Raw genomic sequence first — 22936 nt, 5'->3', positions numbered from 1 at the left:
CTTTCAAAGAGCCGTTCAAAAGACTGGCTCATTTTAGTTACTAGTTACTTTGTAGATTTTGATTAGAATTACAAATCACTTTTTCAACCCTAGGCCTATGTACATTTCCGCCATTTGAAAATAGCAGATCTACAAGCTCGCATTGTGAGCTTGTAGGTCTGCTATTTTCAAATGATTTTTCTCTTTTATTAATTGGAAAACCTGTGAAATGGGACATTATGCATAATGTACTACTTTCTACTATTGGTCATTTAAGTACATTTAAAATGTGTCAATACCAATACTTTTGTGACTTCATTTTAATTCCGAACATCTACTTGTAGCAGAGTATTTCTACATTGCAGTATTGATACTTTTACTTAAAGGGATATTTCACTTTCAAAAAAACTTCTGGTCATTTTATCGTCTAATCAGGCTTTTATGAACACCCTGAACAGTTTTTAATTTGCTTGATTCAATATTTAGATATTTGAAGTAAATGTTACCAGGCCCTCCCCACACACACACACATTGTAACTCCAAACTCCATTTTAACCATGATAGATTCATTAAAAACACAAATTTTTTTCTGGTGACTCATAATACCCTCCTAATACGTGAGCAGGCCGTGTTTTTTCGATAACTTTTTTCATTTATTTTTAATAATTATTTTTTGTATTTCATTTTTTCCATTTTCCCAAATAATTATTAAAAATAAATGAAAAAAGTTATGGATAAAACACGGCCTGCTCACGTATTAGGAGAGTAGTATGAGTCACCAGAAAAAAATAATGGGTGTTTTAATGAATCTATCATGGTTAAAATGGAGTTTGAAGTTACAATGGGTGTGTGGGGGGAGAAAAGCCCATAAGGTGTGTCCCTGTTGAAAGTGGAATATCCCTTTAAGTAAAGAATTTGGGTACTTTTTCCACCACTTGTTCATTAGAAAGGAACGGCTCCCTACTGCAAACCGGATCCCATCGTTCATTTCAAAGAGCCGTTCAAAAGACTCGATTCATTCGCGAACGTCCCACCTCTGCAGGACAGTAGGCCTACAACATACAGCCTACAATTCATAATGCCATACATTATCTTACAAAAAAAAAAAAATATCAAACATGACACCAACCAACCAGCAGAGTATAAAATAAATAATTTATTCATGTTGTTGACAGGCGTGGTGGTTACTGGTTATAAAAGACATTCCTGGTTTATAACTGAAATGTAAGGTTTCACAGCTCTATAACATCGTTAGAACACTGAACAGAAATTCTGCTATCTGTTATACAGTAGCTTCCGTGTGAATTCCCCCCAGCGTAGAGAGTCACAAAAACATAGCCTATAGCTGAGATTAAAAGTAGTATCTTCTGTAAGTTCACACAAGTATGAGGCAGTCGCGCATAGGGAATTAAAAGATACAAATGAGGTCTTTTATGCGAGTGACAATACACACATAACAGCAGGGAGAGACAATAGACCAGCAGCAGTGGTTATGAACCATCTCGTCTGTGCAGAAATCACTTTCAATTCAACAACGTAAAAACGGACATTATGTAACAATAAATTCTCAAATATTTCTCAATGATTTAAACAATCAATCCATTAGTCAGCAAGGCAATTAGCTGCCAAGTCAATTAGCCGGTGAGTGCCAGGCTGCTTGTGAATGTTCAGTCAGACAGAAACATAAATGAAAACAACCGGTCAGAAACACAACCACCCAATTAATCAGTCAGTAACAGTCTGTCATCTACAGCAGTGGTTCTCAACCTTTTCAGGCCACGACCCCCAAAATAATCATATTTTAACTGGGGACCCCCCACACCCTGACAAGAACTAAGAGTTGAGGCATTACATTTTACATAAACGGTTCTATTGTGAAAATAGCAGATCTACATGCTCACAACGCCCAACTACTGCCTCTAATATTTGACAAATTTGTCCAATGTTTAATTTGTCATTTTAGAGTCATTAAAAAGTCCTTACATTGTAACTTTAGAAATGTGCAGATACCCTCTATACACTTAAACATGATGTTGGTTTGTTTACTGTTGAGAGAGAAAACAATGTTGCACATTATGTTAATCATCTGGGGACCCCCCAAAATAATTTGTGGACCCCCCTGGGGTTCACAGGTTGAGAACCACTGATCTACAGTAGCCTAGTATATAGGCTATGCCATTTTGAAGCATTTCCATGGACTGGCTAGTAGCCTGGTTGATAGGACAACAGTGATGTTAGGACAATCATATCTGCACTCAAAAGTACCAGTTAAAACAGGATTCATTTAGGTTTTTTTTATCAAATGTTATAACATGCCTACATATAGGCTCTTTTTCCTTCATTAAGACACTTCATATTATGGAATATTGCATGCTGAAACCTGTACATCCAACTGTAATGACAGATATGTAATATGAAGAGCACACCACGTGTGCATATCTTAAAAGGTTGTATTGAGGTATTTGGAACTATTCTAATAATCTGATGAGTTCATTACCAATTCTTGGAAATTAATGTCATTGCTTAGCAAATTGTGCCCGGGTAGCTCAGTCGGTAGAGCTCTCGCCTTTGTACCGCAAGGTCATGGGTTCGAATCCGGGCACAGCCAACTCAGCGTATGAGTAGCACGGCTTGGCAAGTCGTGCGGCAAGTACTGGGAGCCGATGGTAGGTGTGGCGCTCCACCTCAGCAGTCCATCTCCCAGGGGTCTAGCGCATTGTAACAGGGACAGACTCCCGCGTGTTACCGGCTGATACCGACAATAAGCCACTCCCGACCTACTTTACTTAGCAAAAAAAAAGAAAAGAAAAAGAAAAGCATGACAAACTATCAGGGTTTCGGTGGCATAAATGTGTGGATAAATGGCTCTGACACAGCCCAGTAGGAAGTTTTGCATAGAGCTTCATGTTGTTTTATCCAAGTCAGTAGAATAGGAGGTTGGATCTTGATTCCTTCTTTTTCAATACATTTCTAAAATGTTTTTCCTTTGTCTCCCCATTTAGTCATTCTGTCAATTCACAAGTCCACTTGTACTCTAGGCCCTTGACATTGCTGAGTTGCTGACCCCTACTCGTTGGTCTTTAGCAAGGGTCTAGGTGTAGTAGGAGATTACTTGTCTCATTCAATACACCATTCTATTTATTTACACCTGGCAGTGAAACGTTTCCTCTTGAAGACATGCTATTCCTCCAAGTTCACCCACCCTGCCTGACTTCCCATCCTCAAACACGACCAATTGTGTTCGTTTTAACTGTGATCCCAGTCTACCGAGGCACTATACTGTCTCTCTGCATTTGATGTGTTTATCTTCTTGCTTATCTACTCGCTCTGGATAAGTGTCTGCTAAATGCCTAAATTGTAAATTTTACAGAGGATTCAATCCCTTAGTCTCTGCAGTGGTCCCCATTAAGTGAATTCTATATACACTCTCCTTTAAATGATAAAATCATTTTAAAGAGATAGCTCACCCACAAAATGACCCTTTCTATCAATTACTCTCCCCATGAAGCCTTGAATTTAAGATTTTGTTTTTGTATTAGTCCAATATTTGGAATAAATAGACACCAATCTTAAAGAGCAACAGTAGTAGTACCCAGCACACTGGATTACACAGAGAGAGTTGTTTAGTTTATATACCGTATCTCTGCTGTCGGGCTGAAACCTCCTAACTCCAAAATGTTAATTTTCAGGAAAATGAGCTCAAGTACAGTTTACAACCACAATTATTCACGTGTGGCAAGATCGCGGTTCACTAGTTTTTAGCAGGCTATTAGTGTAGGCTTAGAAGCCTTTTCAGAAGTTAATTTAATGTTTTCCATTTAATGATTTCCTTTATCCTCATCTAATCTTGCGCTAATGCACACAACTGTTTTTGCCATGTTTTAAGGCCGTGTTAGGCTTTTCAGAAGTTAATTTAATGTTTTCCATTAAATGATTTCCTTTACCGTCATCTTCCGCTAATGCACGCAACTGTTTTCACCAGGTTTTAAGGTCTTATTTTAGTTGTTTCTCATAAGCTCGCAACCCTCCTTGCCCATCGGCCCCCACCTTTGCGCACAGATTCACCGGGAAATACCCGGTCGCTTCACTCCCTGCTGAGGTATCCCGATCAACAAGTAGGAGTCACTAATACAGCGACAAGAGAACAATCTCCTGCTAGCTTCCAACCTGCAAACATGGCCAATTGTGTTTGTTGCAGTGCCCAGCCAAGCTGGAGGTTTCACAGACAAGTCAAACCCCAAGTCTCCATGGTGGAGGGTGAGTACTACTTTACCTCTGCGCCTTCCACCCAACACTTACATTCTTAAAAGTGTTACACATATGGATCCTGAAAAGATCAAGATAAAAATATATGTAAAGATAAAATCTGGATTGCATAAGTGAACAATAAAATTAATATAATTAATAAATTATTAATTTTCAATACAAAAGGAAAATAAAAATACCTGCAATCTAAAACTAAAACAGTAACACTGAGTAACACTGGAAAAGGATATGTATTGGCTGTGTAAAGCAGTCTCTAAAGCGCCATTTAGGGCAAGGTCACACATACGCTTTAGAAGCGTCCTGCTCAAGGAGCAAGGGGGTGGAGCTTTGATGGGGCTTCAAAAGTGTGGAGGTCAACATTGGTGAATGTTTTACCAGGAATTTCACTTGTTGCGTCGCATTTAGTATGAAAACCTGAAGATCATGTCTGTCCGCCTGTCCGTCCGTGCGTTACGCTTGCGTCACACTCCGCCAAGACATATAGAGCTGGCCAATACCTCTACATCTGACCTCGCGGACACCTCGTGTCACACTCCATATATGGCCAAGACATCTCCATTTATGGAGCTGGCCAATACCTCTACATCTGACCTCACAGACTCCAGATATAGCTGACCTGTTATGACATCACAATGATGACTCAACCAGCCAGATTAATAGATTCTTAGCTGTGCCGTATTAAGAAGCTCTGATGTTTCAGCGTGACCTCGCTTCTCGCCCTTAGGGCGTCTTACTGGTATTTTCATAGCCAACCACTCCAGCATCATGTCAAACATACCGTACCAGAAAACCGGATATATCCACCACAATCCACAAGACAACATGGGAAATGTATGCGTCTGATGGAGTATGCGTTGGCTACAATGGTTCTAACTTCTAATGCAGGTGTGTGACCGACTGACCGTACCCTTACTTCCATACTTCACTGCATGATGGTGTTGCTTTTTTTTTTAGCAATGAGTGACATTGTCATGTGATGAAGTATGAATTGAGTTTAAGGCAACATACTTGGATATAATATACAAACCTTGTTGTATTCACTCTCGAAAACAAGTGTTCAATTGTCTTGCGAGATAAGGTGTGCCCTGTAACTAAAGTTATTTGAAGACTCAGCTGACAATGTAAACTGACGACTTGCTAAAATAATGCACCTAAATAAATCTAATGACACACAGCAAACATTTGGAGATAGTGTACTGTAGATGGGCAACAATTTCTTTTTCCCACAGTGACCAGTTTCTTATCACCATTAATTCTGATTCAAAATATTTTCCACCATCCTACACTATATTTTAGACCCATAATGCAGGCTGTAACATTAATTCAGATCAATCTAATCAATGACTGGGCTGACAGTAGGTCCCAATGACAATCTTTTTCATTCATATTCATTTGCCAAACTTTGCTCATCATATTGTAGATCGGTGCAAAATGCTGATTACCATCAGTCCAAACCCAAGTTGCTCAGTCTAAACGGTCGTCCCAAAGCCCATGTCATCCATGTCCTGACTGTCTACATCGTCCTCGCTCAGAGAAAAGTCTTTGTGGTTGGAAACAACTCTACTGGGGCTGCAGTAGTCAGAGGCTGGTACTACTCTGCTAGGGCTGCAGCTGGATTGCACATCTGTTAGGGAACAGTTGGCCATACTCGACTCCCCTACCCCTCCCAAGCACGTTGCTCCCCCCACTCCTACACCCATCCCACACCCAAATCCTGCTACACCAGATCCAGCTACCGGTCCAAGTCTCTCTGCCTCAGCCATCAGTGCTAGCATGCTGTCCAGAGTGGGTCTGGTCTTACAGATATTGTCCAGCAGGTGGCAGCGGTGCTGCAGCTGAACAATCAGAGTCTCTCTCTCTTTTAAGGACTGTTGGTAATGATGAATGGTCTCCTCACAGCGGCAAAGCTTTTCATTAAGAAAAGAGATTTCTCTGTGAAAAGAGAATGTGAGAGTTAAAACTAGGGATGGGACAATAAGCGATATTATCGTTTATCGTGATAAAAAACACTCACGATAATTGTATCGTGGAGATTTAAATTATCGTGATATCGTCCTCTGTCATGCACTGGGATCAATTCACCTTTTATTTGCCGAACTGCATATCCGGTACCACTTAAACCCTCTATAATTGGTAAAAGGTACTTATAATATACGTACTTGATACAGTCTTTTTTCACTCTCTACCAAATGTCTTTGCCAAAAGATTGCTGATCTACAAGCTCACAACATGTCGCGTTGCGATGACTTGTGAGCTTGTAGATCTGCTATTTTTTGGCAAATGTTCCACCCCAGGTTAATGATTTTTGATTATCACGATAATATCGTAAATCGCGATTTCTTTTGTCACAATAATCGTGATATGAAATTTTCATATCGTCCCATCCCTAGTTAAGACAAAGGAGCTTCTGCACACCTAAGGAATACAGTAGAGTAGGTGACAGGTGCATAGGAGAATAAACACAGTTCACGGGGGAAAACGGTAAACACACATTCTCCCCACATAGAGATAAAACTTGTCCAAATGGACTGAAGCATTGTTCAATGAAGTTATTTAATAGATAATTGTCATAAACTAAACACACTCATATCGCTTAAACTAGATATCAGTGTTTAGTTTGACATATCCTACGGCATGGCTGTCCTTTATTAGACTATCTGCTCTCAGCAGTGGTGTGTGTTCTAGATTTTTTTCAGAAGGATACGATAATCTATCTGCGTGTGGTCGTGGAGATACGCTACCTTGTTTTCAGTGGATGAAAAGGTTAGTAGAGGGCTACGCTTTCTTTCAAAATACATCTGCACGGCATATAGGTCACCAGCACTTTCACCTATGACCGATTCGCCTAAATACATTTGGTCCTTTCGCCTGCCACTTTCGCCGTGGAGGAGGGTCTTTTCACCTACCCTGTCTGGCCGATTCACCGCCGTTCATTTAAATATTATAGTGACTGACTGACAGTGATGTCAAACGGTGCGGCTATCCCATGCACTCCATAGAAATCACATCAATACAGATTAGAGCTATTGGAATCAGGTGGAATCAGGTAAGTAAAAACAGTATGAGAATATCATCTTTTTTTGGATGTCCATGGTTTTTATAGTATTTGCGCAGTGCACGTATCATTTAATTATTTGGACGCACCTGATTCCAATAGCTCTATTTCTATGGAGTGCATAGGATAGCCGTGTGTAATGGTCACCGTTTGACAGTTAACACCACTGTCATGCAAACATGGACAGTCTGAGGGTAGGCGAAATGGCTCTTCAACTGCGGTGAATCGGCCAGATAGGGTAGGTGATGCATTTTGGGGAATCTGTCATAGGCGAATATGCCTGACACCGGCATATATAACGTAACACGGTAGAACACAGTCTACACACCACTGGCTCTCAGTTTAAGTTCACTGTGGCATGGTTGGTAGTACCTTTTCTTTATTACAACCCACTGCTCTCTCCTCACCTGTCTTTTGTCTCCGTTATATCCTGAGAGGCAGCTCTCATCTGTTCATCCTTGCGTATCAGACTCTCAGCCTGTTCTCTCACGGTGTTCTCTGCTGCCTGTAGTCTCTCCTCCAGCTCTGCCACGCGGCGGTGCAGCGCTGCTAGGTGGGCGTTCGCCTCTCTGATTTGGACTGGGGATGGCGAGTTTGACATGTCACGTCTGGGAGCTGGCCTCTCGACCAAGGAGGGGTCACACTGCTGCCAGGAGTCACACCGGCGCTTACATCAAGTTATAGGACATTAACACAGGGGAGGGGCGATTTCTCAGGAACTGAAAATAACAGCGAGAAGAATGATAAGAACGACAATACACATTATGTATCAAACTCAATGAAATGACCTTCTCTTTTTAGTATTGGGTACAAAAGGACCCCAATGTAAACAAGCCATTGTGCTTTCTTGTGTTTAAATCCTATTAGTCGACCTTGTATCTGAACTGTGCTGTGCTTTTCCTATGCGAACTTCTAATAAAGTATTCAATCAATCTCTAGGTGTAGGCTTTGTAGTCTTTCTGGTTAACTTTAATTGGTAATGCCTATTATTTATGCACCATGACATTAAGTCATTAAGCATTAAGTAAGCATTAAGTAAGCTACGCTAATCTTATCACTACACACTGTAAAGTGTAAAGCATGCAGTCACATCGATAGCATCTCCAAAGTATGCATGCATGTTTACTGTTTACATTCTCTGCCATACGAAAGTCAATACTAGTTTCATCACACACATTGGATGGCTGTGTGGCTAACTTAGAATGCTAACATAACATCGGTTTCCTTGGTGACACGTCATGTATCCAGAGATCACAGTCAAATGTAATTAGTTAGCTTTGTAATCGCTTGTTGAGACGCTTGTCGCGACCCCAGAAAACAGCTCTCTTTAGACGGTTTCTACGCCGTCAGGTGGGCTATCTGCAGCTATGATGAGGATGTTTATATCTCTGTACTGGAGGAGTTTTTCTGCAACATGATGCTCACCTGTAGACATGACCCGGATATGGTACACTACAGCCAGCTGTCATCAGCCTTTTGCCTTGGCTTTTTCATTTACCCGATCTACAAGCTCACAACGCGTGGCAAATGCAACGCGTTGTGAGCTTGCAGATCGGCTATATTTGGCGCGGGACACCGTCGTGCGGCGATGATATTGCAGTAAAACAACAAACGTGTCAATAAAGTTTCACTGTAGTCTCGCGAGAAAAAAGAAACGTTGTTGTTCGTTTGTGTGTGTCCTTGATGTGAAATCAAATCCAAAATGGGTTACTGGGATCTGGAGGAGGGCAAGGACTGTGTTGAGAAAACATGGATCACCACCAAACTGGGCACTGCTTTAGGTAAACAGCATAATCAATTAAACAACCCGGCGTCTGTCTGGATAAAGATAATGGAACACAAGGCTATGAGAAGCTACAGCACAGGCTAGCATGTTGGTAGCATGTTAGCTAACGTCACTTTGCTGGATATCTGTTTTGGGCTTTTGGCTGCTAGTAAACAGTGTTATGACAGGATTCATGTTGTGAGAATTATGATTCATTATATAGCATTGGCACTTGGCAGCGTAACACGACGAACTTGGTTGTTTATTTAATGCCACTTGGATAACACCTTTAGTTTATCCTTTAGCATACAGTTTCTGACTGTCCCCAGTTGAACCCCCTCAGTAAATGATGTGTCCTCTAAAAGACCAATGTTAGAATAAACTACAATAATATGCCTTCTAACCACCCGTACTGTAGCTAATTTTATCAGCATTGCACTACTAGGCAAATGCATGGAGATGCCATCCTATATTAGGGTCATGTGATCCACCAATAAAGTGCGTTTTGATATACAAATACTAGTAAGACGCCTCAGGGCGACAATGTGTTGTCGCCATGTAGCCATGTCATCTGGCCAGTGATGTATATCTGACCAGTTACCCATATATGGACTATGGAGACCCCTGGTATGAGGTATCCATATATGGAGATGCGTGTACTGTTACTGTATATGGAGATATGTTGTGAGAGCCCAAACATGCTTACTCAGTTATGGGCATTCCCATATGAAGTCCTGTTAGATATGGGCTTAATATTGATGACATTAGGATTCAGGGAACTCCATATATGGGCATAACATGGATTCTGTTAGTGTGGTTCCCCTGACATCACAGTGACGTGCTAGCATGATGTCAGACGGCAAACCCATAGACCTTACAAAAGTGTACACGTCCAGACGGACAGACGTATACGGACAAGCTGTGACTATTCTGATAGTATAACTTGTCTGCGACCTACGGTCGCAATAAAAAAATGAACGATTTCTAATGACGATTTGATTATTATTATTATTTATTTTTCTTTTCATATTAAAAAGCTTTATTATATGTTTAGTATTTATTTAAGAGGGTGTTTTTGAAATGCTGTTGTACTTTGAAAATATCAGGCAATGAACATAATAGTTCATGACTAACAAAAGATGGTTATGTTTGGGACTTTTGATTCCTATGTTCTTGCGGCTTCTCTATTTTTTTCGGTGTTGCATTACCTTAAACACATCGTACTAAATGTCATTCCAGGGCAGGTGGATGTAACCAATTACAATGTGGTATTCATTTCATATTAATGAAGTTGTATTTCTTCTGCTTATTTTGCAGGTCTGGTAGGCTCAGCCTATCACATTGTAGCATTCCAGCCTGATTCTGCAATAGCTGCTTTACAGAGGGCCACCAATGCAACTGTTACCATGGGTAAGTCATTTGACCCAACAATTAGAATCTTTGAACCTCGAGAAGAAAATTACACAATGTGTACTATATTGTTGTTCAGGACAGGTATTTTTGAGCGGTATTAACCGCTCCTACATCTGGCTTTGTGTGTATGTATGTCCGTCCCGCAAAGCCGGGCATTGGCCAAGTGTCATCGTTATCCAGTAATGCAGATTTTTTTTTTTTTTTTTTTTAAACTTTGTTTATTTGATTTTCAAGTGAAGCATTTAAGGCAATGAAGTGGTACAATAATAAGAGTAGCAGCTTCTTTTGTACAAACATCAAATATACAACAGTGGTATGAGGATTGAAATTTTCACCCAAAACAACAATTAAAAAAGAATATATACATAATATAGGATAAAGAAAATATGTTATTACAGACAAGCAAGCACAAAAAAGCAAGACAACAACCAAAAAACAAAAATAAAACAAAAACATCAACATCAGTCAAACAACACATCCACGTCTATGAAATCCATATAATCCGCATAGCAGGACAACACACCCGACACAGCAAACCCATCATATCCAAACTCCAATGGACCTCCTGTATCCTTATAGTATATCCTCAACCAGCGATGGATTCAGGTTCGTAACAAAATGAAGGAAAGGACCCCATATCTTCCCAAATTTCTCGGTGGAGCCATTCAGTGCGAGTCTAATTTTCTCCAATTTGAGACAGTGCAAAGTGTCTCTCAACCAGTGAGTGTATGAGGGAGGGGTAGGGGATTTCCAGTTAATTAGAATTAGTCTCCTGGCCAACAGTAACGAAGGCCAAAACATCCCTCTCCAATTTGGAAAGAGATGGTAGTGAGGGGAAGACTCCAAACAGAGCACCCAAGGGAGTAGGCTCCACTCTTTGCCAGTAATGCAGATTTAGTGGGTGACAGACTGACAGTCACAGACTGAGCTTTGCAACACTACCTGAAGTTTGGCTAATAATATCCATGCTCCAACCTATTTTAATTGACCTCTGAGAGTCAATTTTTATTAAGTCTGAGAATTAAACACTTGAGTATTTTGCTGTGTGGCCTCAGTATGCTATAGAACTGAAGTGAGGATGTCATAACTAGTCTACTAACCTGAACAACATTTTCCACTACTGTCTGAAAGCTCACCTCTTCATAATCCAACTCATCCCATAGAGCGTCGCAGCGGAAGTGGTTTCCTGGTGCCACTTAATATTCCCCATTTATTTTCGCCATAGATTTTTACAAAAATGTTTATAACAATTATGTTAAGCCTCGAACCAAGCCATCCAGGATGGCAGTGAATCATGACCATACAACCTTTGATCCTATATGAAAACATATTTTAATATTACATTATTTGATATACTACATTTAATAAATACCCTTTGTTTAGCGATTTTCAAAATGTTCTTTTCATAGAAACAAAGGTTGTACGGTCATGATTCACTGCCATCTTGGATGACTTGGTACGAGGCTTAACATAATTTTATAAATATCTTTGTAAAAGTCTATGGCGAAAATGAATGGGGAATATTAAGTGGCACCAGGAAACCACTTCCGCTGCGATGCTCTATACCCTGTAGGTTGGTGAGGTTTCATAGTGCTGTCACTTCCAATCTTAGTTAGTTAGCTAGTGGAGTGTCTGCTAATTTGCTATATGTCTAAATTGTAACAAATCTATTAACAACCAGCCTCTCAGCCAGACTACACCAGGCTTTTCAAAGCGTGTGTGTGCGTAACGAGAGCCCTGCATAAGCAGGCTTTAAAATATCTATCTACAAGTATCTATAAGTGCATATGCAGGAATCACGTGCATGTCCGTGCAAAAGCCATGTAGTATGAAGTACTAAAAATGTCTGTTGAACGTTGTAATCTGCCGATCTGGTTGACCAATGGAATTGAAGGTAGATGTCCATGTGTCTTTTTCTAAAGCATCCTTGGGAGCAATCTTTGGTATGGCCACGTGTCTCAGTGCTCAAGCTCGTGATGCTCCTGATGACCCTCTGAACTACTTCATTGGAGGTTGTGCCTCCGGGGCATTCCTTGGAGCAAGGAGTAAGTATTATACAGACGGCACATCATTTCGAGTTAGGTTTAGGCATAGTTTTACTGAGGTTTGGGTTAGGTTTAGGCATAGTGGTTAACATTCACCAGGTTAGCATTCACCAGCATCGACAGGTTAGCATTTCACCAGGTTAACATTCACCCGCGTCGAAAAGATGTGCCGTCGAAAAGATGCTATGTTGAAATGATGACACAATAGAGACAAAAATAAATTATGATAAGTTACTCTGTCTGTGTGTGTGTGTGTGTGTGTGTGTGTGTGTGTGTGTGTGTGTGTGTGTGTGTGTGTGTGTGTGTGTGTGTGTGTGTGTGTGTGTGTGTGTGTGTGTGTGTGTGTGTGTGTGTGTGTGTGTGTGTGTGTGTGTGTGTGTGTCCATGCTAATATATGTGTGTGCTTTATCCCTTGCCTAGCCCACAGTGCAATAACCGGTACAGGAGCCTGTCTTGGACTGGGAACTCTGGCCTTCTTCACAAAGGTTGGCAAGACGGAGGGCTGGAGGTTATATGGACCACCAAGACTCTGAGGAGGCAGCAGGAGGATGATGACGATGGGCGGGTGTTGACATGTACATTGTATATTAATTATTCCTTGAATAAAAACGTTTGTGGAAATGACACACCGACTGCTGTAATACTTCAATGTTCAACTCTCACCTAAAGCAGAGGTTCCCAAACTTCTTCATGTTTCCCAAAAGCGAAATTTGGTGTTTTCTGTGACCCAAACATACCAAAATACATTATGAATTAATTACTTAAAGGAGTAGTTCACCCCCGTGATTATAGTAAATTTACCCCCATTGATTCCGGATAGGGACCCAAATGCATGGCCCTGGATGGGGACCCAAATGCATGGCACTGGATGGGGAAACTGTCAGGGTAAGTTTACTATAATCATTTTTTTGTCTTAGGAATGCGACAAAACCCAAAAAATATTATTGAACTCAAGTCTCCATGGCATGAGTAATCAATAGAAAAAAGGTCATTTAGGGGGTGAACTACTCCTTTAAGCCCATTAAAAAATATATATATTTGTTTGAAAATGTCAATGTTTTTTAAACGTATGGAATTTTTTAGATTTCTTGTTGAACATTTACCAAAACCTTTGGAAAAGTGATTGAATTTTTTCAAAATCTTTTGAAATAATGCATTGTTGGAAACAAAAAGGGGGTATTGGTCGTGACCCCAAAAATGGGTCCTGACCCATTGTTTTGGAACCGGTGACCCAAAGCACCCAATCACACTAGATACTGTAGAATAGCGACAGGAAACAGAGAGGGGAATGACATAATACAGGCGTCCATCTGGACTCAAACCAAGGACATTGCAGTTATGTGGTAAACATACTATCCACTCAGCTACAGTACCAGCATAACCTCAATCTTCACTAAAATGTGAACGCATGCCTTTGTTCTGTATTATTAAAAAAAACATGTTAATATTTATTTATGAATGCTGGCAAAACAAAGCCATTTCAAGATGTTTGGGTTCGGCAGATGTGTGATGAGCATTTTACTGTCAATTTATGGTTTAAATGAATCAGATACATATTCGCCTAATGATCTAAAAAAGAATCAACAGATGAATGTATTATTGTGATAATAATCATTAGTTCCCACTAGCTTATTATGGCTACACCTAACTGTAGCACAGACTTCCTCCAGCAGGGGTGGATAGTGGCTAAAAGGTCAGGCATGGGCAAACGTTTTGATCACCCAATGCCAGCAAAGACAGTGAAAACCAACATTACATTTATGCCTTATTACAGGCTTCTAACTAGAATGATACAACATAGGATAGTCAATATTTGTTAAATCATAAAACCCAACAAAGAATAAGTCAATATTAATGTAATGTGAATTAAAAAGCTAAGATAAATTCTAACTATCTGGGGACAAAAGCTTCATGCACATTAAACAATGTTAATTGTTTTTTTTAACTCAATTTATCACCTCAGCTCAATCAGATCTTCTTCCCCGTCTTTTTCTCTTGTGGAAATAACGAAAGATGGGAACTATATGCACAAAAAACATTTTCACCCTGTAAACCTGATGATAAAAGCTGATTCTGATCAGATTGATTGATTGAAGAATTTATTAGACGTTTGCATAGGAAAAGGTACAGTTTCATGAGAGTACAGTTCACTGGTACAAGGTCAACTAAATGGATACACCCAAGAAAGCCTATGGCTTGTTTCAATTGAGATCTTTTTTTTAACTCATATAACATTGAATGACAGACAGAACACAGCACTATGCCAGAAGATGGCTGTTAATTATGAGTCACTGACCGTCATACATTCCCAGAATCCCAGCCTTTTCAGGGCTACGGTCTTCAAAAAAGGGAGACACCTACATACATACATACATACATACATACATACATACATGAAGCTCAATCAATCCTCGAGCTAACACCACTCCCCCATTGAACTCAATGCAGGACTTTTTTTTGTCTGGATTGACATACATACATACATTTCCAGAATCCCAGCCATTTCAGGGCTACGGTCTTCAACATACATACATATACCCAGCCGATTACAGTACTTGCACGCTCTGCTTGTGCAAGTAATAAATGGAATTTACAATAGATAGACGATGCAAAATAGATGGTATTTACTGTTAGCCTAAAGCATTTGCACAGAATGCACATCCCTGGTCCAAGTTATGAGGCAGATTCAACATGTGACGATCAGTTTGAGTGCTGATTGTAGATAATTAAATCTCAAGATGAAGTTCTGAATGTAAAAATAAACTATATGATTCATCATACAGCTTATATAGCTCAAAACATCTGTTAATTGGCTGCGATGAATAGAGGAGACAGGCTGGCGGGACTGTCCGGTATAGGGAGGGTTGTTCTGTTCTGGGAGAGACCTGCCTTTAGTTACATGGCCTTGCACAGAGGAGTGTTATACTTTAATCAGAAAATTGTTAACAGGAGGATCATTAAGGGATGAAACAAAGGGAAGGGGATGTTTCCGTATGAACTGAAAAACAAAACAAAAACAAATAAAAAACACAATAGGCCTACAAAACTAAACAAAAAAGAGTGATACTGTATGTTGTTTGCCTGGATATCAATGTCAGAGAGTGGAAGCATGTTTTATTGTCTAGTGGCCTACAGTTAATATACTGGCAGGAGATACGTATAAAGTTGGAAAAAGCAAGCGTAAAGCCTAATTTATGCTCTGGAAATAATTTATTTACAAGCAGATCATTTACTTTTGCTTTTACCTCTTTTATTTTTGGCAAGCAGATGAAGCATAAATTAGGCTTCAGGCTGATAAGGGAGAAGTGAAGATGGGAAAGCAGGACTGGTCGTGACAGAGAAGAAGCAGCAATAGAGGAACCAAGGGAGAGTTGATGAGGTTGTCAGCTGTCTCAGATTTCTGTGCTGATGGCTGCTTTAATGATGTCTGCACCAAAAATAGCCGATCGACAAGCTCACAACGCATCACAGTGCAAGGCTTTGTGAGCATGTAGATCTCATCCCTTCAGGTTTGTTTATATAGTCTGAGACGTTTTGGAGAAATATTTGTTGGATTTATGGATTGGCAGTAAAAAGCTGTCAGCAGTTCTGTCTACACATGGAATGGAAATATAGGCTACATATAGGCCTACTGTAATGTGTAATGAGCCTTGGGTTTACTTTACCATTTTCTTCAAAAATGGGACAGTAAATTGTATATTTTAAACTATGTAACGTATCTATATATTTGGCATTGTTCACATGGTTTCCTTCCTTTTCCTCTTTCTTTATCTATTCTATACCCTATTCTTAAAATGGAAAATGTTGGGAGCTTGTATGATGATGCATGTCACCCACCCACACTTATAAACCTATGATGCATGTGATAATAATATTTTGATTGTCAATTATTATATAACAGACTGAGTATAACAGACATGCCAAATGTATTTCAGTATATTTGAGCTTTGAAGAGAATCCACGTCTTGGAATGACTGGATTGAAAGCCAATTCAAACCAGATCTATAGTAGATTGCTCTGCCAAACAGCCAGACAGGGATTTAAGTCTCAAACAAATCACGAAGGAGGCAATGTCAACACAAAAGGACTGTCATGCCTGGGTGTGTTCATATACTGATAGCACAGTAGGTGTGTAGAACATAGTAATGTATACAGTATTAATATATTAGCTGGGCTCCAAGGACATTAACCTGCAGAGTATTTTATAAAAAATCATTGTTTATTATATTATTCAGCACTTCATAAGAGTAAACATATTTTGTTCCGATTCCTCAGACATTAAGCATTATTAATAGTAATACTTCCCCAGGCGTTAATACTTGGTCGGTCCCCTCCTTTTTCCTGCTAAAACAAATCTCTTCACTGAAAATCTACAAGCTTGCAACACGTCACATTGTGACTCATAGTGGTAGAGGTTGTGGGGTATTACTTCCCCAGCTTCTTGTTTCTTTTCTCTGGCTTGTTCATTGATATGCCTGATTGTCCAGGAGAAGAAGCTACATGTATTTAGCAATGTACTGCCAGTGGTCTTGTGGCTGCGCCGCTGCGGAGCCAATTTCCATATGGCAGCATCTGAAACAGTCCATGGATGGGATGACTGCAATCTTTGATGATTCTGTGAGCATTGCTGACACAACGCCTATCATATACAGTACAGTATGTCTTGGATGGATGGAATTTAACATTTACAGATGTGCTCTGCTGTCCCCACGACCTTTTGCATTGCAGTTGAGGTCAAGACAGTTCCCACTTCCCTAAAAAAAGAACTCCTGGGAACTCAGGTTACCACTTCCCAAGTTCCCATGCATACCAGGCAGTGATGCTCTCAGGGGTTTTCTGTAGAAGGTCTGCAGGACCTTTGGGCCCATACCGAACATCTTGAGTCTCCTGAGAAAGTAGAGGCGTTGTTGTGCTTCCTCTTTAGGTGAGTTTCTCAGTGGTGTGGATAGCAAGAAATGTGAAGCTGTTGACCCTCTCCACTGGGCAGTGTGCTCTATACCTGACGTCCTCTGGTCTACGATCAGCTGTTCTCCTGGAGCCATCGTGCCAGGTTCCCAACCTTTCTCCTGTAGGCTGTCTCATCATCGATCAACTTATGCAGTGTTGCCAGAGTCATTGCGCTGATAACGTGGCGCCCGAACAGGATGTTCAGGTTGTGGTACGCTTTGGCCTGGGTTATTGTGGTTGAAATAGGCTCTCTCTTTCCCTACCATCCCCTTTTAACTCTCCATATCTCTCTCTCACTGATCAAGCTCTGGTCTGAATGATGTCATACAAAAGGCCCTGTCTCTCTCTCTCCTCCTCTCCCTCTCTGCTGTAGGCCTAGCGAGAAGCGACTGCCTTGTGCACTGGCCAGTTTATTTGAGCCTTTTATTAATAGCTAGGTCTACTATATAGTGTAGAGAGGCAGGAAACAGAGAGTGAAGTGGAGTGACACACAGCAAATGGTCTGGCCAGCCGGGAATTAAACCAGGGACTCGCTGTCAGGCATTAGAGCCCATGTGGTATCTGCCCATTGAGCCCAAACCATTTGGCTATCGGGTCGCCCTGGGCCATGTCATGGTTAAGGGATCCCTGCAGGCCCCCATGTGGTGTTGTGGGTGGGGTGGGTGTTTTGTATTTGTATTTCTAAAAAGGTATTATCCCCACTTTAAAACAATGCACATTTGAAATAAACACACACCATGACAATTGAATGGTGATATTTTGATTCTTTTTACCAGACACCTGATCTCCCAGTCAGTGAGTGTGGACTAAGATTGGCATTAAAACCTGAGTTGGAGAGCAGAGAGCACAGCATTCACTGACAGGTGGTTTAATCATGTTTAATGGCAATACAAATGTTTGGGGGCCATTTTCAACACCTTATCTCAGGCCTCACAGACCAAAGATATGTTTCATGTTCAAAGGCGATACAAAAGTTCGGGGCACATTTTCAGCACCTGACCCACCAGTCTCAGATATGTGGAGCTGCACAAGTGGTTGGGGGGTCTTTCACATGAAAATGTTTGAGAACCGCTGAGTTGATGAAGGTCTCCTCCTCTTTCACAATGTAAAATGTGGCAGCAAAGGGATACTTAACCTCAAACGCTGCCACCGCACACAAAGCCATTCAGTCAGTGTTGCCCCAAGAAAATGCAGATTTTGGAGCTGAGAGCTGGAGAGCTGTGCAGGTGCCTTTCAGGAAATTGTGCAAGATACTTCTGCTCGGCCAAAGTTTCAGTCTTTCTGCGATCCATAATTAGTTGCAGTAGACTTGAACTCCTTGGGATAATATATACCCTGCACGAAAGCCTCTTTTTCCATTTGATAACTATTTTCCGAATTCTGAACTTGAAATTCTACCTTCCCTCTCCTGATGCCAGTTTGGACACACATTCCGTTTTGTTCTTTTTTGGATTTGGCAGGCATCTTCCAAACTGAAGCTGGTGTTTTGGTGCAGTAGCCTATGCAAACACCAGTGGCAATTGGCAAGGAAATGTTGACCTCACCACATGAGAAGGATGTGGAGCTTGTGCAAGACAGTAGCTGTGTTTCTGAGCTGGAGCTGGGATAGAATAACTGTGCTAGGTGCTATAGGCATATGGCTGGCCTGTATATGCAATGAGTGAAATTGTGGGCAAGTTGTTGGTGAGGTTGAACACCTACAGTAAGTAGGCTACTTTGTTGACATGTATAAAAGGACGATGTGTAAAGTGCTCTCATCATTGTGTGTGTGCAGTATATGGTCATGGATGATGGATAAAGCCCTGTCTTGTTCTACGTGCCTCCATAAGTCTCCTGTTCCCCCTGTCTTTCCCTGTCTTCTTGTGTGTATGTGGCATGGCTAAGGTTTCCTCCCTGGCATTATCCCATCTCCCTACCGATTGCCAGCTCAGTCTCCTCACCTGCTCAGCCTGCACATCCTGCCTCTCATCAACTCATGAACTCACCAGTATCTAATCTGGTCTCTCAGTCTCACCCAGTCATCACCAGATCCATGCCTCTCTATATCATTGTGGTACGTACAGTTTCTCTACAGTAGGTCGGTCTGTAGTTCAGAGTAACAGCAACCCAGCTACTGCCATTTTCTGTCACCTCTCCCTCTGCCCATATACTGCTTGGCCTAATCCTGTGATAAAGTCCCATTTGTTAAGGCAAAGGCAAGGGCCTATTACCGGTATATTCTATTTCTTGTTTCTAGTGAACATTGATCATTCTGTCAAGTTTACGATAAAGCTATATCATCTTGAAGGCATTTTTAGAGGGAGCCTAAATGTTTTTCTTTTGGCCACCAAGAGTAAAAACACACAATACATTTAGGTTATTGATTTAGAAGTTAACAGAATAATAGAGGTTGAATATTTCACACAAGCTCAACTTTGTGGTATTTTACTGCCATGTCACATACTGATATTGTGGATATATTGTCTTGAAAGGGTACTTCAGGTTTAAAGGCAACTTGCCTGTCGTTTTGTGTTCCATTACAGTGAGAACTAGAAAAGTGCACTCCTCCAGTTCTCCATCAGACTGAGTTGCTGTAGTTGTCGGGTCCAGGACATAAGGAAGAAAGCTGCAGGGGACTGTATGTCAGATGTTGCAACTGTGCTTCTTTATCTCATACGTTTGCTCAGGCTCACAATTTACTACTATTAAGCTAAATCAGGTGTTCTGCAGTCTGGTTGCAACTCAAGCGTGAACTATTCCTGACTATATTTATAGTTGATATGTATTTTATTACCTGTTGCTTGTGTAAGTGGAAAATTCCGGGTTCCTTTTCCAACTCCACCACAACAGTTGTGAAATATCTTCCCCATTGGCTGCCTTGCATGGTTTGGAACTCTCATACATATCCTAATAGGTGGATAGATGGTCGGACAGTGGTGAAAACATCTCTTCCTTGGTAGGGGTATTCTCTTCTGTAAAGTACAGTAGTTTACCAATAGTTTGTCACATACACTGTGATTATTTGCCCTGGGTGAGGGGAGTGATAAAAGTACAGGGATTGTGGTAACTGGAATAATCCCTAGGGCTGATAATAACTGATAACTCCTAGGGCATACATGGGCAACTGGCGGCCCGGGGGCCACATGCGGCCCCCACCTTCACTTAATGCGGCCCGCAGGTTAATACCGTAATAGTGAAAATATTACTGATTTCAGCTGTTATAATTCCAAACATGACCTGCTTTAATTCCATCAGTCTATATTAGTAGCTTAATGACTAGTATAGTAGTATTAAAATGTATTTATTTGAATATATAACTAAATGCGTTTGAAATTAAATCAAAATGTTACATTTCAGGATTCCAATTAAGAAATAACAACAAATAATTCAGGATTCCAATTCCAATTCCAAAAATAGCAGATCTACAAGCTCAAAACGCATCGTGCTGCGATGCGTTTTGAGCTTGTAGATCGGCTATTTTTGCTTCTTTTGAATGAGATACTAGAATGACAAAGTAGGACGTAGCAATATGCAATGTGGCCCTCTGGAGTGAAGGTGGAAATATAGTGGCCCTCACCATCATCAAAGTTGCCTATCCCTGTCCTAGGGGGATAAGATATACTGTAGCTGTCTAATCTGTGAAAGTAAAAGTGCCACTGTGCACTGAATGCACTGTGAGCATGAGGTTACATTTTCCTCGCTGTGGTACTCAACATGTCAAACATGGACACGAAAAAAAATCTGCCAAACCAAACACAGCTGCTTTAGATCATGTGGTGGTATTCACGACAGTGGCTATGGGTATGTTATAAACAAATAATCATACAATTATTGTTAATCAAAATGGTCTGCATTTCTATAATGAACCTCTGGCTGATTATCTATACTCGGCTGCAGTCAAATTCCATCAACAGCAACAATTTGTATTTGCCCCTTTTTCAGAAGCACTCCCTGTGTTCTCAATCACTTGCTGTTGTTGAACATTTGCCTGGCAATGGACAAAACATTTTTGTCATGCATGCTTCCTCTGTTTAAATATGCATAACTGCAGTCTATTCTTCCTTTTAATCAGCATCATACACCGAGCTCTGGATTCTGTTTCGTGGCAGGGTGAGACGTCTCTCTCGCGGACCCCCGCCCCACCCCGCGCTATCACGTCTTTTTTTACATACCCAGCACTCTTTGAAAAACCTGTAATTGGACTAAGTGGACAGTCCTGTGCAAATAAAGTGAATGAATGAAGAGGCTGAATGATGGCCTCTCTGCTGCACTGACGCACTACAATCCTGAGATCAATGAATGGGACACGGCCCCCCCACCACTTCCTGGATGCCAATGGAGATTTGTAGACCACTGAATGCAAAGAGCTAGCTGAGGCAGCATGTTTCACTGGTCAGATACTCTGTATTAATGAATGTAGATTCAATCAGCTGATGTTTAGCTATGGAATACTTTATTCACCACAATTTACATTGTATTGAGAAAAACCTTATTGGCCTGATTCACAGACTGAGTAGTAATCACTAGTGATTACTATAGTAATGGGACTGGTTGATGGATACATCTGTTTCAAGCTTAATGTTAACTACTATGATGTGATCTAAATGGATAGTATTTGGGAATCCCAGTAAACCCAATACTAGGGATGGGTATCGTTCACCTTTTAATCGATACGATACCTTTTTCGATACCTGGGAATCGATACGATACCTTTTTCGATACCATTTTCGATACTTTTTATTTATTATTATTATTATAATTATTAGTTGCCTTTTTCTATGGGCTATTTTATAGACGTTGGATCATTATCATAACTAGAAGCTGGGCCGCCCTTCGGGCGGCCCAGCGTCTAGTCGGCGACCTGGCCAACTCGGAACAACGTAAATAGGGAATGAATGCCCCGCCCTTTAATGCAAACCCCATTATACCTGTTGTCATAGGACCCGTTTTGACCATCTGTTTGCCTGTGTCCATTTATGCCCATATATGGAGATATCTGTTATCTGTCTGTCTGTCAGCGTCCATTTTATGTCCATATATGGAGATCACTGCAGATATAGTTCTGGGTCCATTTTATGCCCATATATGCCCATATATGGAGATATCTGTCTATTTGCGTCCATTTCACGCCCATATATGGAGATCTCTGAATCTGTCTGTCTGTGTCCCTTTATGCCCGTATATGGAGATCTTTGTGATTCTGCGTAAATTTTATGCCCATATATGCCATTTGCGTCCATTTTATGCCCATTTATGGAGATCTCTGTATCCGTCTGTCTGTGTGTCTGTCTGTGTCCCTTTATGCCGTATGAGATCTCTGAATCTGTCTGTCTGTGTCCCTTTATCCATTTTATGCCCATATATGGGGGCATTCATTTTATGCCCATATATGGAGAACGCGCGTGCCCGTGGGACGAACGGTTCTCATATGGGGGCATTCATTTTATGCCCATATATGGAGAACGCGCGTGCCCGTGGGACGAACGG

The 22936-nt window shown here is 40.9% G+C and overlaps 2 protein-coding genes across 2 annotated transcripts; one reads left to right on the top strand and one right to left on the bottom strand.

Annotated features, from left to right (window-relative positions):
• Positions 1-2203: 2203 nt before the first annotated feature.
• vmac (vimentin type intermediate filament associated coiled-coil protein) lies at positions 2204-8185 on the bottom strand. The gene is made up of 2 exons (XM_080723734.1): positions 7708-8185; positions 2204-6177 (listed from the first exon to the last, which is right to left on the bottom strand). The coding sequence occupies exons 1-2, from the start codon at positions 7899-7901 to the stop codon at positions 5715-5717; spliced, it is 657 nt and encodes a 218-aa protein (XP_080579860.1). The 5' UTR covers positions 7902-8185; the 3' UTR covers positions 2204-5714.
• Positions 8186-8955: 770 nt separating this feature from the next.
• Positions 8956-13147, top strand: ndufa11 (NADH:ubiquinone oxidoreductase subunit A11). Its single transcript, XM_080723765.1, has 4 exons — positions 8956-9081; positions 10383-10475; positions 12401-12523; positions 12944-13147. Exons 1-4 carry the CDS (start codon positions 9003-9005, stop codon positions 13054-13056), a joined length of 408 nt encoding a protein of 135 aa, XP_080579891.1. The 5' UTR covers positions 8956-9002; the 3' UTR covers positions 13057-13147.
• The last annotated feature ends 9789 nt before the right edge of the window (positions 13148-22936 follow it).

This window comes from Nannobrachium achirus (genome assembly GCF_963921795.1).
Source record: "Nannobrachium achirus genome assembly, chromosome: 1".
In the NCBI taxonomy this organism is placed as follows: domain Eukaryota; kingdom Metazoa; phylum Chordata; class Actinopteri; order Myctophiformes; family Myctophidae; genus Nannobrachium; species Nannobrachium achirus.
Note: the sequence above shows the minus strand (reverse complement) of the source record. Positions and strands in the feature narration are given on the sequence as shown.